Genomic DNA, 14,102 nt, shown 5'->3' with positions numbered 1-14,102 from the left:
CTGACGTGGCGCGAGCATCACGGTGTAGGCGTGGTTTAGGATTGTCAACATCCTGGTGACATAACCCGTTTTTTTTTCCAAAATGGCGACGGCGGATCACGGAGAAGGTTGGTGGTTCTGTTTGATACACTTATGGTCTCATTGCCCCAATAAACAATTGCATTTACAGCCTTTTTTCCACCGGAAGTCATTTGTGATTCTTCTTTGACCTCGGTGCTGATAAGAATCCGAAAATTAAACTTATAACAGTTAATTGTGCATCATATCGAATATGTAGCAATTTAACGCTAGCCAGCTAATTATGGCTTCTCACGTCATTCACATTGAATAAACTAGCAGCCTGTGGTCGCTGAGCTTCCCGTAATGCATTTTGAAGGGCTCGCTTACTTTAATGGGGTCACTTTGTACGTTTTGTTCGCGGCAGGGCAGGACGACCCGGAGAGCGAAGAGGAGGTGTACGAGGTCGTGGACCTGACAGAGTATGCCCGGAGGCACCAGTGGTGGAGCCGGGTGTTCGGGAGCAACTCCGGCCCGATTGCCGAGAAGTACTCCGTGGCCACCCAGATCGCGATGGGAGGGGTGACTGGATGGTAAGGCCGAGATTGAAAAAATAATGTCCAAAATGACACGCATCCTTTCTGAATTTACTCAATAAGGCTTGAGTATCTATTATTGATAGGGAATATGTGTCTGGGGACACTGGGGTAATGTTGGTGTTCCTCTCAACACATGCAGGTGTGCTGGTTACCTCTTCCAGAGAGTTGGGAAGATCGCTGCGACCGCTGTCGGAGGAGGATTCCTCCTTTTGCAGGCAAGAGCACCATAACATTTGTTGTTGTTGTTGTAAGATTCACATTTTATCAAATGCCAGCTGCACAGCACGACACTCGGCTAGTCTCCTCTCTGCGGCAGAAGGGATATCTGGATGCCAATTGGTTCCCAATCGGTGTATTGTTTTGTATTTTTAAAACCCAAGGCGACTGGTTGACAGGAACCCATAACGTTGCTGTTAAGATGTTTGTGGGTTATAAATGTGCCTTGAACATTGGCTATTTTTATCCGTTTAGAGTTCACTCGTTGTCATTTTGATGGGAATTTATTTTTGGTTTGGTCTCCAAAATGAGTGTTTTAAAAAAAAATCCAGGCTAGGAAACACGTCTTCACGGACGAGACGTCCCACCAGTCGTTATTAATACATTGTGACTTTGGCTGCTGTTCATACTCCTATTTAAATAATAAAATATGATTTTCCCTGCAGATTGCCAATCATAGTGGCTACGTGCAGGTGGACTGGAAGAAGGTGGAGAAGGATGTGAACAAAGCGAAGAAGCACCTGAAGAAGAAAGCCAACAAAGCAGCCCCTGAAATAAACACATTCATTGAGGAGGTAAAGGTACCTGTAACAAAGCTTGCTCTTTTCTTCACTCTTTCTTTTAATTTGACCGTCGTTAAAACCAGAATCTAACGCTTCCAAATTGTATTGTTTACTTTTGTTATATTTGTGTTATATTGAAAAATAAGTCCCACACCCGACATACCCATGACATGTAATTATTTACAACTAAACGCATGTTTGTTTTGAATGCTTGTGGTGTGGAGGTTTATTTCTTTATCTGCAAGCCAGCAGTGCCCTCTAGTGTCCAGTTAACCACACTACACCCACTAGCTGCTACACGGTGGATAAATACATTTGAATACCCGTATGTATGTTTTTATGATGTATCCATTCTAAGTAAATATAAACTGGTCTTAACATGGAGTATTGCACTAGATTAATAAAACAAACTAAATTCTAATCAGTATGCTGCCTTTAAGCTCTTGTGGACTCACGCTCTGTCTGACCCCCCCCCCCCCCCCCCCCCCCTGCAGGCCACAGACTTTATAAAAAGGAACATCGTCTTGTCCAGCGGGTTCGTCGGCGGCTTCTTTCTGGGTCTGGCCTCCTAATGGAGCTGCACGAGCTGCAGCCTCCACATACTGTGGATCACATCACTACATGGGTCACTTTCCTCCCCATTGTTTACCTCTCGGCCCCCAAGTGGGGCATCGATTCACCTTTTAACAAACTGAACAGGGGGGGGTTTATATTGAAAGTGAAAGCATGATCTGTCGTATTACCGGTGTAACGTTGTGCTACTCCCCCTGTTATACATCAATCATAGCTAATGGTTTCCCTGTCTGGCGGACCGGACCCTCTGAAGCGCGTGGTGTTCGAGTGGAGAATTGGAGTTGATCATACTGTGACTATTCTACCGTGGGACCCTGTCGCGGATCTTTGCTCAGACTGCTGAATACTGTGAGCGGCCACAAGCGAGCACGGAGTCCTCGCTGCTTTTTCCAACACTGATCAGTTTGTTTGTTTTTTTGCCTGGCGGCACTGGATCTAAGATAGTTGGCATGCGTGGGCACCCTTGTAATTATATAGCCAACCCCCTTTTTCAGAGGTGTAAAGACCCACACAAGGGTAAATATTATATAAACATGGAAGGCAGCAGAGTGGGAGGTTAACACCACCCCCCCTAGTCTAGTGCTTTTTAAAAAAAAATATAGCTGTGAAGTTTATCTGTCGATTGAAGCGTGCAAGTGAACACAATTCAGTTTTTAAAGTTGGCTGGGGGGATTTAAACAAGTTATTTTTCCACCGAGCAGGAGCTGCTAGTAATATGCATATGAGTATAAATCTCAACTAAATGCTACATCTGTGACCGTTCTCTCTCTTTTAGTGTTAAGTACAGATCCTTTTATTCCCATAATCCTCAGCTCAACGATGCCTTTTTAATGACAGGACGAGCATCTGCTGCACCCTCATTACCACCAGTCCTGTCATTAAGGAGCACAATGGAGCAGCGGTCTGCTACCGTCGTCGTGCGTTCAGCGGGGCAGCAACGCAACAGAGTCGTGCGTATTCACATCATCTAGATGGGACGGCCCCACCTTAGAGTCCACTTAATTTGATCACGAGTTGCTGATTTTGTTTCTTTATGTTTTGCCTTTTTCTACCAGTGCAATATATAGTGTTACATTCAGATGTGTGTTGTTGTTTTTTTAAGTTTGTGTGCTCATAACCCCCTCGTTGTTTCTATTTGATGTTATTTTGTTACCTGAGCTGTATGGATTTGGGTGTGTCTTTAAAAAAAATAAAGTTGCCTGATTTGTTTTCATCGAGAAAAAGTGTTTGTTTTTGGGGGGCGAGCGAGCGCTTCAAGTTCTGTATTTGTATCCTATGCGGTTTGGATTGTGAGGGGGCGGGCGGGGGGCAATGCACCATCTGGCAAATTTCAAAAGCGGTTGAATTTGATAAACATGTCAAGTTTGATGGTGTACGAGCAGTAAAATTGATTAATGTTTATTTCCAACATTATGGGGATATGTGTCGATTTAAAATAAATAAATAAATTAAACGGCTCTGCCGAAAAACGAAACTGAATACCTTTTTGATTTTGATCCGTTGGTATTTAATGATTAATAATGAGAATAATCACTAATGGCGAGCTGACGTGAATGAAAACCCACGGCGCACGGCCATAACCCAAGTGAGCCGGATGAGAATTTAAATAATACACGTGTATGCGCAACTGTCTAAATTTCATCCAGTGAATATTATACCATTATTTTGACAATTATTTTATCATGCATAAGTCAAACCTTTTTTTCTCCTTTAATTTACAACTATAAATGACACAAATATATAAACAGCTGGACAAGTATATATTTACAAGAGGTGGAACATGTGGATGTTTGCCAGCACAGCAGATATAATTATGGCCACAGGACTTCCCGTATTTTCTTGCATTCAAGTTAAAATACGAGGAGGATAAAAACATTAAAAAAGGCCAGGATATGACTTTCATCAGGAGAGAACATTATGGAAAAGTAACTCTCCATTTCATGTTTTGGAAAGAGTACGAAAAAGAAGTTTGGCTTTGTTTATAATTAAAAAAATAAGCAATTTGCAGGAAGTAATTGTTTTGTCAAATGAAGGCTGCTTTCGGAATATCGTTCCTGGTGGCATAAAAAGTCTGTGTCCGGTCACTCAGATGGGCATTTTGAGGAGGGCGGACTCCGTCAATAGAGTCAGGGTGGTGGTCATGTATCTACTGTTGGAGATCTGAGAGGAAAAAAAAAGAAACCAATATTAGCACATCAAATACATTTAGTCTGTCCGTACGTGTTGAAAGACTGATGGGTACCTTCATCCTGCCGCTGTGCTTGGCTGAGCCCAGAGCGGTTGAGACCTGGTTCAGGCTGCCCGCCGACAGATCCAGCCTGAAGTGTCTGTAGAAGTGGCTCTTCAGGCCCTGCACGAAATCCGCCACCTCCTCAATGTCGATACAGTTCTCCTCCTCTTCCCCTCCTCCTCCTCTATTCTCCTTCTGCTTTCTCACGCTGCGCCACAGCTCCCAGGCGTCCTCTGGGTTAACCGTGTAGGTGACCTCCAGCGGTGGCACAGCGGGAAGTGTCCAAATCATCTTGAGGTGCTGGATGCTGGCCTCTGTGTGGCAGTTGGTCCACAGCGCCATCAGCCACTGGAGGCTTGTGTGGCTCACCTCCAGGGGGCCGAAGCAGCAGTCGAAGGACTGCTGGAACCAGGACTTGACCAGAGCGCCGAGGCCCTCGGCCCCGCTGCTGCCGAAGAGCGGCAGACAGGTGAAGTCCTTCGGGAGGGAGCGCAGGTAGTCGGGGTTGCCGTTGACGCAGGTCAACCAGCCGCTCCACGCCGGCCTCTGCGGCTCGTCCTGCCCGGCGAACGACGGTCTCGCGTGGATCTGCGATGCGCAAGGGAACAGTGAGTAAAGGGCGCCCATCAGCCTGAAAAGCGTATACATCTCTGCCTATACGGAGGCCCACGCCCACCTGTATGAGGACCGTCTCAGCATCATCGGCCGACTCAGTCATCCCCTCCACCAAGGAGAAGGAGACCCTGAACGTCGTCTGCGGGTTCTCCACCGCCACCGCCAAACCCTGTTGCTTCCCCGCGGCGATAAACGCCGCGAGCCGCCTGGAGTAGCTCTTCAGCTGGGTGTGCCGGAACTGATGGAGGGGCGTGACGTACGACAGCTGCCACTCGGTTTTCACCAGCAAGGCCAGCTGCTCCGGGTCCACCTTCTCCTTTGACAAAGGGGCGGGAGAGGAGAGGATGGGAGACGATGAGCACGCGCGCGTTAAATGGAACGTAAACAGCCGAGGTAAACAACCCTCTGACTCACAGCGACGCCGTGCGGCTTTAAGGCCCTCCTGCTGGTGTTGAGCCGCCGTGCCGTCAACGCCGGGGTCAGGCCGAGGCGCGACGCTGCGGTGCCCAAGCAGCTGCGGTACGACAGCCGGTAGCTCTTGCTCCTCCTCTGGACGCCAACATTGTTGAGGGGGGTCCTCGTAGCACTGGAAGTCACACACACACACACACACACACACACACACACACCTACCTTTATAGAGGAGACTGTGTTGAAATTTATACAACGATATGGAGTGAATATTTGACAAGCAAAAGATAGATGTTGGGTGCAGTAGTACTTAGTGCTTGGTCCCACTTAATGAATATATATATATACACATACTTCTATATGTGCACTTACGTGATCAGGAACGGTGCAATTTAAAACGAAACATTAGATACATGCAATACGTTTGTGAGTAGGTTTGAAAACAGGACTCGTATCAGGGAGAACCAATCACAAAGTTGCATTGCGTTGACGTGCAGTGCTAACTTGGGCACAAGGGGTGTGAGCCGAATTGAAGAGTGGAAGCCAACGATTCCCAAAACGTCGTGTTTATCATCGAAAACCGAGTTGTGCCTTTTCGTGAAAACAAAGGCAAACAACTCGGTTTCTGAACGATATTTGGCCTGAAGCTCTCTTCAGACGGGCGAGAACGGCTAGCATCGATGCTAGAAATGCCGTAAAGCGAATACGCTGTTGACACAAGTATGCAGTTTTTTGTTGTTTTTTATGACGTAAAACACACTTTATGAAAATAATATTACGCAGTACGCAATAAGACAAGAGTTCTACCTGTTGTGATGTCGCTCCATGTCTTGCGGACTCGGCCCAAGCAGACAGAAACCGGAAACAGATTTAAACATCGCGCTTTCCCAGGAGTCTGCGCGGTTGGAATCAGCCAATCACGGCGTTCCAAACAGGAAGTGGTCAAACAGATTTTTCAAAATAAATTAAATATTAAATCGATGAAGTAATATATACAAAATAAACAAGCGCGAGTGAAAGCACAACAATGAGAACATAAATGATCAAATAAAACGAAAAAACGGAAAGGGCAAACGGAAATTCTGAAATGTCATTAAAGTAACGGATTATTCAAGAAAACAAATTGTATTTGCTCTGCTGCATTTCATACCTCATTAACCTTGCATCATACCTTTTTTGGTGTGAAACTGCACAATCAGTAAATCCAAGTTGAACAGTGATCTAATAAAGTGAAGAAGAAAAATACATATGGTTAACGAGAGAATTTTAAATGGTTGGAATACAAAACCCCATCAGTATTTCAGATCGGTCTAACTAAGGCACTTACCAAAGCACTAAACGCATTCCCACCTGAGTAGCTGCCAAGGCTTTTTTACTTTGTGTGGCTGTAATCGTGCACACATTGAGCAGAAAATATCTCATTCATCTGCATTTAATTGCCCCTCTCCTTTTTATTTGTCTTCTTGTGATTTTGGCAGTTGTCACCTCCCTCAAATAACATCAGAGAACAGAGAAAGAGTGAATTCATTGTACAGTAAACATTATGTTATTATACAGCAGGAAAATCAAAAAGGTCTCCTTGGAATGAATGTAAGTCAATGCAACATCTTCCTATAAGTGCAGTGTGTATTTGTATTGGTGTGTGTGCGCACACGTTTCACTGCATGGCTGTAAGTTTCACATGCAAACACCAAAACCATTCCCCTCCCTGTTACCATGGAAACTGTGCCCTTTTCTCCTCCTCCCCATGTATGTTGCTTCCCCATTCGTCTTTTCTTGCTCCCACTTTTAGCATTCACTTTCCTCCACGTTTATTTATTTATAATCTTACATGTACCCTTACTCTAAATTTCGCCAGAGCCTGTGTTTGTGTGTTTGTATTTATGTGTTTTTAATGTTTCCAAGCATTTGTGTATTGAATGAAGGGCTGCTCAATAGCACACACGCTGCCATGATACAGTAAGATGACCACATCGACAGCCAATCGGGTTGTCGGTAGCTTCGACCAATGAGGATGAGGTTCGCAGATGTTGTGTGAGCGAGATCACAGCGCCCTCTAGTGGCACCATACATCTTTGTTTATTCCGGTCTGCATGGATGATATCACCTTTCTGCTTCAGAGACCCTCTGTTGTGGGGTGCTGGTTTACGTGGATCCCAGCTCAGCTCAGATGCTTGTTTGTTTGTTGTTGTCTCTGGTGGGAAAGGCTTGGCTGACTTTTCCTCAGTGATCGATTTTAGTTTATTAAATCGTCAGTTTGCTTTAATCTTCATCTACAGCTAAATCAAATTATTCTAAATGTTTTATTTAATCATAACATTAAAACTTCAACCACTCCTTATGAAGCCTTTTTTCTTTTCTTTTTTTTTAGAAAAAAACACATACAGAATATGTTTGTTGCTCGTGGAAATTGTTGTCTTACATGAAAACGGAATCATATTTCATAATAATTGTAATAAGGTGAACATCTGAATTATGTGGAGCTTTGCATGCAGATAATTCAACATAATACCTCGTAACATAACATTCACGACAGAGAGGGTAAAACTATTGCTGTATTAAAAAGTGGTAGTCCGCACATTGATTTCTTTCTCTTTTTTTCTCTCTCAAGTCATGCTGAAAAACGCACTGCACTTTATGAGAGGATGTCCAAAATGGAGCAGTGGGAGGTGTGCGATTCCTTTCATCACCTCTAGGGGGCATCACCGACGCATCTCAGGGCCGGTTCGCCCACACCTGAGGTAATTCCACCTGCGTCCCTGCACCTGCGCCCGCACCTGCAGAACGATTACGGTGAAACTCAGTAAATCGACTTAATCCTCACGCGATTGCACTAATCGCCTTTTACGGGCTTCTCCGGGGGACCTTTTGCAAATTCACATTTCACAAGAGTAGAGGCTTAAGATTGGCTGAACATCACATCATTTCCAGTGGGTCGAGTTTGAAGATCATGATACCTGAATCACTATCTCATTGCTGTTGTCAACTTAGGAAATAATAGACTGGGCAGACAGAGCCTCTTGGGAATATGACATCTTTCTTCCACCCCCATGTGGAGAAATGCATCCGTTTTTTATCGTGCAGCTGACAGTCAATGTGTGGGAAACACGCTGTACAGCCAGGAGACAACACGGGGACCAACTGCATCAGACGGGGAAAGGCTGACGTAAGGTGATGGGGCCTGGACGCTCGACGCTTGCGCGCGATACACTGGATGCAACCGTTGGATGGGGATTAGGAAACTGCGCCTAAATCGGAACCCCCACCGTACGCCATCTTGGCTCGAGCGACGCTTTAGCGCGAGTCTGGTCTGGGCCCCGCACCCCCGGACCATTTCGGCTCTGGCCGGACCAGTTTCACGGACGACAGAGGGAGGAGCCTGGTGCTTCTGGAAGTCGGGAGGAGCAGCAGACAGTCAAAGCCAGCCAGCCAGCATCCGAGCCAGCGTAAAGGGAACCCGGAGCGACGGCGGACGACGGGGTCGGTCGCGTTGGAATACGATATCATCTTAATATTCACAAGCGCCGGCGGTGTGTGTGTGTTTCTCGCTGGGTGTGTGGGGGTGTGTGTGCGCGCGCGTGCAAGCAGAGTAGTCGTCGACATGCACGGGAGGGTCTACCGCTTGGGCTCGGGAAGCTGAAGCGTAAATTGCAGCCGGGACCCGTTACGTCGTCGGTGGTGGGGATAAACCATCTGCGATACGAGGGTGCGCACGAGCGCAATAACGGGCGCGAGCCGACCATCGACGGCGATAGCTCGCGTTGACCCCCAGCGAGCCAACCGGTTATCGAGCGCTCTCCCGTTAGCTTGCGGCGAAGGGAGCACCTCGGTCGGCGCGCGGAAGAGCGAGCCTCCTGCGGATGCTACTGTGTGGGGGGTGTTGGGGGGAAGAGAGCCCTGTGTCCGGCGGTGCCCGACGGTGAGATACAAGCCCGCGGCATGCGACGAGGGGTGCTTTGCTGCGAACGAGCGAGGAAATCTCCACACCCCGGGGTCCCTATTTAGCTAGCTCGCTGGCTAAACCGGGAGGGGAGCTCGAGAGAAGGTGGGGCCGCGGAGCGACAGCCTCGGACGCCAGCTAATGTGGCTAAGCCGGCTAACTTGGACTCTTTAGCCTCCACTGGATTTTTTTTCTTTTTTCTCGTCACTGACATTTTTGGTAGTGGTGGTTTAAATAAGCACGAGTCGGGACTATAGGGGGGTGGGGGGGGGGGGGGGGACATCCAAAAATTCCGTGTGGGTGGGATACATCTCGAGGAGAGCATCCTCGTTTACCTGAATGACCATGGCGGACGACGACGTGCTGTTCGAGGATGTCTACGAGCTGTGCGAGGTGATTGGCAAGTAAGTACCGACACTCATCACTGCCATTGTTTGCCTGTCTCCAGTTATACCTAATGTTCTCTGTTGTGTACACTGCTGGAGGGAGGGGAGGGGGGGGGGGGGGGGGGCTGGCCTACAGCTTTATTTTGGTTCTCTTCTCAAGGGGAACGTTCACTGGCTGGGTGAGGCGAGGTGGCTCCTCCAAAGTGCAGTGCCTTTTTTTTGGGAGGGTACTTTTGGTTCAATAAGCAAGCACACAATTACCTCATTTATATTGGGAATTGCAGATTTGTGCCTGCCATCCATAACCCCCATGCATGAAAGTGACTGTTTTGTAGGAATGTGCACCATGCATTAACTTCTTTGCCTGCAGGTAGAGTGGCACACACAGGCCGTGGTGTTCTTCTACCGTGTACAGTTGGGAAAACTCTCCAAGTCCTCGCTGTGTGTCTACGTTGATGTCGTTTATTTACATTTGGTGAAAGTTACCCTCCTTTTTCTGGCTGACATGCCAGCAGGACAGGGTTTGAGACATGTGGAAGAATCATCATCATCTGGCTGCACATCTAAAAGGATTTCCCCCCCCCCCCCCCCCTCCCCATCCCCCTGTGTAGCGGCAGACAAACCTGCATATGCACACTCTTAAAATGTGTCAGAGGAGGCCTAACTTTTTTTTTCGATACACTAGTGATGTTTTCATAGAAACCGTGAGACGAACCAAAGCACGTTTAAACCACGAGAGGCAAAGGTTCAAGGTGTCGTAAATATAAAAGAATTGGACACGGTGCACGCTACATTACGTGTGGTCAGGGATGGCTCAACTCCTGCTGGAAGGGAGACGGGAAGGCTGACAGCCCCATCACAGTCCTGGGATACCAGTAAGTCCCCCACTCCCCCACCCCCGCTGAGGGTCCATTAAGTTATTTCTAGGGGAAAGAGGCACACTCTCTCCAGGTCCTCAGGCCCTGTTCTATATCCTGGGACTTCCTGCTGCCTTGGTTACTAATGGCTGGTTGTTCCAGGACCACTACCGTGGACTGCCGGTACCTCATTACCCGGCACGTGGAGCCACTCGGGAGAGTCAGTGGGGAAATGGTGCAAACCGTCTTCACGTTTGCATGGTTTTAATTTTGTCAATACAAATCAACTGAGGCGGTAACTACAGGAAAGCTGAATCTACAGGCCGCAGAAAATGATGGATGGAAACATATTTACTTGGCTCGACCCGAGCCGTGCATCATACAATATTTATATTCTTTTGATGGTTTGCTTTATCCACCTCAGCTGTCTGATGAGCAGAGTTCTCCAATGGTGTTCTATCGATGCCAGCTTCTATATCATTGACAATGCCTGTTTATCCTGCACGTAGAGGTGGATACGACCAGGCTGTGTTTTAGAGTCGACGTGTAGTAACCTCGTAAGTTTGGTGTTCCCTGCAGATGTAAACAAACACTGTGAAATGCAGTGTTTGCCAATACTTATTGAGCGTTTGAGCCGTTGTGTATGGTCCCACAGTCCAGACGGGTCAGTAGAAGAGTTGCACATGAGCTGAACAGCTTCAGCAAAGACGACACATGCCACAAATATGTCACAAAAGACCAGAACATCCCTCTTATCCTGCCAGTTCTTTTTGTCAAACTTCAGTTAATGGATCATGTGTGTTGAGTCCTGGTGTCTTGGGATGTGTTGCAGGAAAAAAGGGCTGTGGGGAATCATTTTTCCTCAGCCCGGAGGTGGGAGGGGAGGTGAAGGGAGGCTGAGGCAGATCAATGGAGACTAGTAGAGTTGGGAATGGGATGGCCCGGAGGCTAAGGATATAAATAATGCCAGCAGGCATTGACTGCAGCACTCTGCCGCCTCCCACTTTGTTTTTAACCACATGTTGTAATGGTAGCACTGCTGTTGGTAGTCGACAACACGGCAGACAGCTGAGACCTGAGGGATGTTAATTAATTAACATTTGAAATGGAAATGCTTTGTAGCCACAGGAAACCTCCATTAAAAAGCTGACTCTGTTACCTTTTCTGGCTGGAGAATATTCCTGCGTCTGCATTTTAGCCAAAGTACATTTTGTAACCGCAGCCGGGCCATTTAGGCATACAAGGGGATGGCAATAATAATAATATGCATTGACAGCAGGATGATGTTCTGGCCCGTCACTGGATCAAATGCATTGAGAATATCATGTCAATGAAGACGTCCTCCAGGCCTTCATAATTCTTTTTTTCCTAATGTTCATCCACCTTTAGTAAAACATGTTTTGAAGGTGATTTAAAAAAAATAAATAATAATAATAATCTGGCATTGATCACAGGCCACGCTCGTTTAAAAAACACTAATTTAGACTGACAGTGTGTAAAATACAGTAATCCCCTTTGTTTGTAACAACTATTTAGTCCTTCAATTCCTGGCCTATAATGTAAGTGTTGTCAAAGTAATTTGTCTCACATTATTGGGTGTTCTAAGTGCTGTTCTCTTTAACCTTTGACCTAAGCTCCTTTCAAACTTGTAAATAAACCCTATTATCCCACCCGTCCCTCCTATTGTCTAATTGTCCCTGATCGGCTTGTGTCGGAGAGGAGCAGCTGGGTGGGTGGGATTGAGAGCATTGAGGACGCCATCGCTGCTCCGTAATCATCTCCTTCTGAACTCTGATTTCATGATTTCAGAGGGAGACATGTTTTAGGGTGGCTTCTACCGAAAGACGGTTAGTAATTTCTGTTGGAGGAACTTTTTTTAATTTTTTTTTATGCGTCAAGCAGTGTTGACATTTTCTGTTTTGATCGTATTCCCCTGATGGCGTCGTCTTGATTCAGTGATAGTCTAGAACTCTAAACTAGAGTCCAGTGGGATCCTCTCCTCCCCAGTGCCGCCTTCCTCTTCTCATTATTTTCAACAGATAGAGAAGAACAAAAAGTAAAAGCATTTTTTTTAAACTTCTACCAAGTCGGACCCCTGACTCATCAGGGCTCAGTTGCATGGCAACAGCAGGAGCTGCATATGTCTGTGTAGCATGGCTATAAAGACACACGGGGCCCCCCGACTGATTTTACAGCTCATGCATGTAAATGTTCATTCGGCTCCCTTGTGGTCAAACTAGACTCATTTCATCAGAGGGAGATCAAACGGGTCAGGTGTCAATTCATCTTCTAATTGGATTAACTCTGGTGAAAGATGACACGCACTATAGGACGGGTGCAGGCCCCGCCCGTATGTTCACTGTTTTGTAGTTTACAGAGTAAATGTGTGATAACGATGTGATGGGAACATAATGCGCTAACCACAGGCTTGTGTTGGATTTCAGCTCTAGTTGAAGCGTTTGCAAAGCGCTGAAGCAATTTAATCCATTTCTATCTAGAATGATTCCGTCTGAATAGGTCTTGGGTTGTTGAGAAGCACTATTGGAGTCGCAGTGCCTCCTTTATTTCAGCCCTGGAGTGCTCATTACAGCCTAGGATATCGGGACGTGAGACTCAGTCTAAACCAATGAAGTTCTCAGCCTTCTGGCTTCGTCTGATTTGGATAATGAAATTGCTTGGACGACACTTTTACATCTGAAATCCTCTTTCGCCGATTGATAGCTTTTGGTGGCGTAATGAAAGTCCCCCCCCCCCCCCAAACACGGATGCAACCTTGCAGTTTATCTCTTACCTTTTACGTAAAATAACACCGTAGGTGTCACTTATCGGATGTTTTTGTCGCTTCAAGCTAGTTTTGGGTTTTCTCGTATATGTAAATATGCCGGGGAAGCTCGGTGGGTTCAAGCCCTCGGCTCGGCAAGCATCTACCCAGCTGTCCCGACACCGAATTCCTGCTGGGATCAATACAAGAATGTGTCATCCCATCTGTTTTACTGAGGGAGATATCATTGAATTAAATGTATATTTTCAGGTTGCCTTTTGACTTTGAAAATATGGTTATTTTGATATGTTAGTGTGATTTCCGTGCCAGGTGTAGGGCTGTGTGGACTGCCTAGCCGATGCAGTGTAGTATTAACTGTTGCGCTAAAACTCTCTCTCTTGTACTTTTCTTTCCATGTGCAGTGTTAAGCTCCCGTGAGCTGCCCATACACGGCAGATCAATAGTTGTGAATGGACGGTGTAAAGTTTAATCTTTCTCGGAATACAAGGCCAGAGAGTCTAAATGGTGGTTCAAACAAAACCTGGATCCTTTTCTGGTTTATTTATGTAGAGGAAAGGGTTTTTTCTGCCAAAGCTTCAGAACCTCCTGAGGGCATCTCTGCTCTAAATTTCAATTTGCAACCGGAATACTAATTCCCACCACTAATATTCAAAGGGGTCTCTAATTTGCATAAGTAAGCACTGTGGATTATTGTTGCTGCTCAGACATTCAGTGCTACCGTTGAACGCCACTGAACTGTGTTTAACTTGTGAAATTAAGAACTTGGCACTCTGGCTCATTTTGGGCAGGAGGGCAAACTGCACTTATCTAAGAATCCCTTTTGATGTTGTTTTTAAAGCACGTGCCTCCGTACGAATTTAGTAACGGACTATTTGTCAGCTCTGTGTATCCATGGGCGTCACCACTAACTTCTGTTTTGGAAGTGCTATGAGA

General features: G+C 46.4%; 3 protein-coding genes across 9 annotated transcripts in view; 2 read left to right on the top strand and 1 right to left on the bottom strand.

Annotated features, from left to right (window-relative positions):
• The first annotated feature begins 57 nt into the window (after window positions 1–57).
• LOC117741176 (FUN14 domain-containing protein 1) lies at window positions 58–3,161 on the top strand. 2 transcript variants are annotated; one of them, XM_034548030.1, is made up of 5 exons: window positions 58–107; window positions 425–590; window positions 736–811; window positions 1,259–1,387; window positions 1,870–3,161. In XM_034548030.1, exons 1-5 carry the CDS (start codon window positions 83–85, stop codon window positions 1,945–1,947), a joined length of 474 nt encoding a protein of 157 aa, XP_034403921.1. In that variant the 5' UTR covers window positions 58–82; the 3' UTR covers window positions 1,948–3,161. The 2 variants fall into 2 exon arrangements, with proteins under 2 accessions (XP_034403921.1, XP_034403915.1); XM_034548024.1 differs by having other exon boundaries at window positions 1,259–1,393.
• A 462-nt stretch (window positions 3,162–3,623) lies between these two features.
• cenpl (centromere protein L) lies at window positions 3,624–6,097 on the bottom strand. 3 transcript variants are annotated; one of them, XM_034547990.1, is made up of 5 exons: window positions 6,012–6,097; window positions 5,208–5,379; window positions 4,855–5,109; window positions 4,191–4,766; window positions 3,624–4,108 (listed from the first exon to the last, which is right to left on the bottom strand). In XM_034547990.1, the coding sequence occupies exons 1-5, from the start codon at window positions 6,080–6,082 to the stop codon at window positions 4,034–4,036; spliced, it is 1,149 nt and encodes a 382-aa protein (XP_034403881.1). In that variant the 5' UTR covers window positions 6,083–6,097; the 3' UTR covers window positions 3,624–4,033. The 3 variants fall into 3 exon arrangements, with proteins under 3 accessions (XP_034403881.1, XP_034403891.1, XP_034403901.1); XM_034548000.1 differs by having other exon boundaries at window positions 4,855–5,106; window positions 6,012–6,088; XM_034548010.1 differs by having other exon boundaries at window positions 4,855–5,103; window positions 6,012–6,088.
• A 2,016-nt stretch (window positions 6,098–8,113) lies between these two features.
• The window catches only part of LOC117741133 (peripheral plasma membrane protein CASK-like), a 31,760-nt gene continuing 25,771 nt past the window's right edge, over window positions 8,114–14,102 (top strand). For 3 of the 4 annotated variants that reach the window (XM_034547955.1, XM_034547947.1, XM_034547929.1), the window contains exon 1: window positions 8,114–9,548. In XM_034547955.1, the coding sequence (XP_034403846.1) occupies window positions 9,484–9,548 (65 nt within the window). In that variant the 5' untranslated portion in view covers window positions 8,114–9,483. The remainder of the gene's footprint in view (window positions 9,549–14,102) is intronic. The other variant, XM_034547938.1, reaches the window with a different exon arrangement.

This window comes from Cyclopterus lumpus, chromosome 2 (assembly GCF_009769545.1).
Source record: "Cyclopterus lumpus isolate fCycLum1 chromosome 2, fCycLum1.pri, whole genome shotgun sequence".
NCBI classification, from domain to species: Eukaryota; Metazoa; Chordata; class Actinopteri; order Perciformes; family Cyclopteridae; genus Cyclopterus; species Cyclopterus lumpus.
Note: the sequence above shows the minus strand (reverse complement) of the source record. Positions and strands in the feature narration are given on the sequence as shown.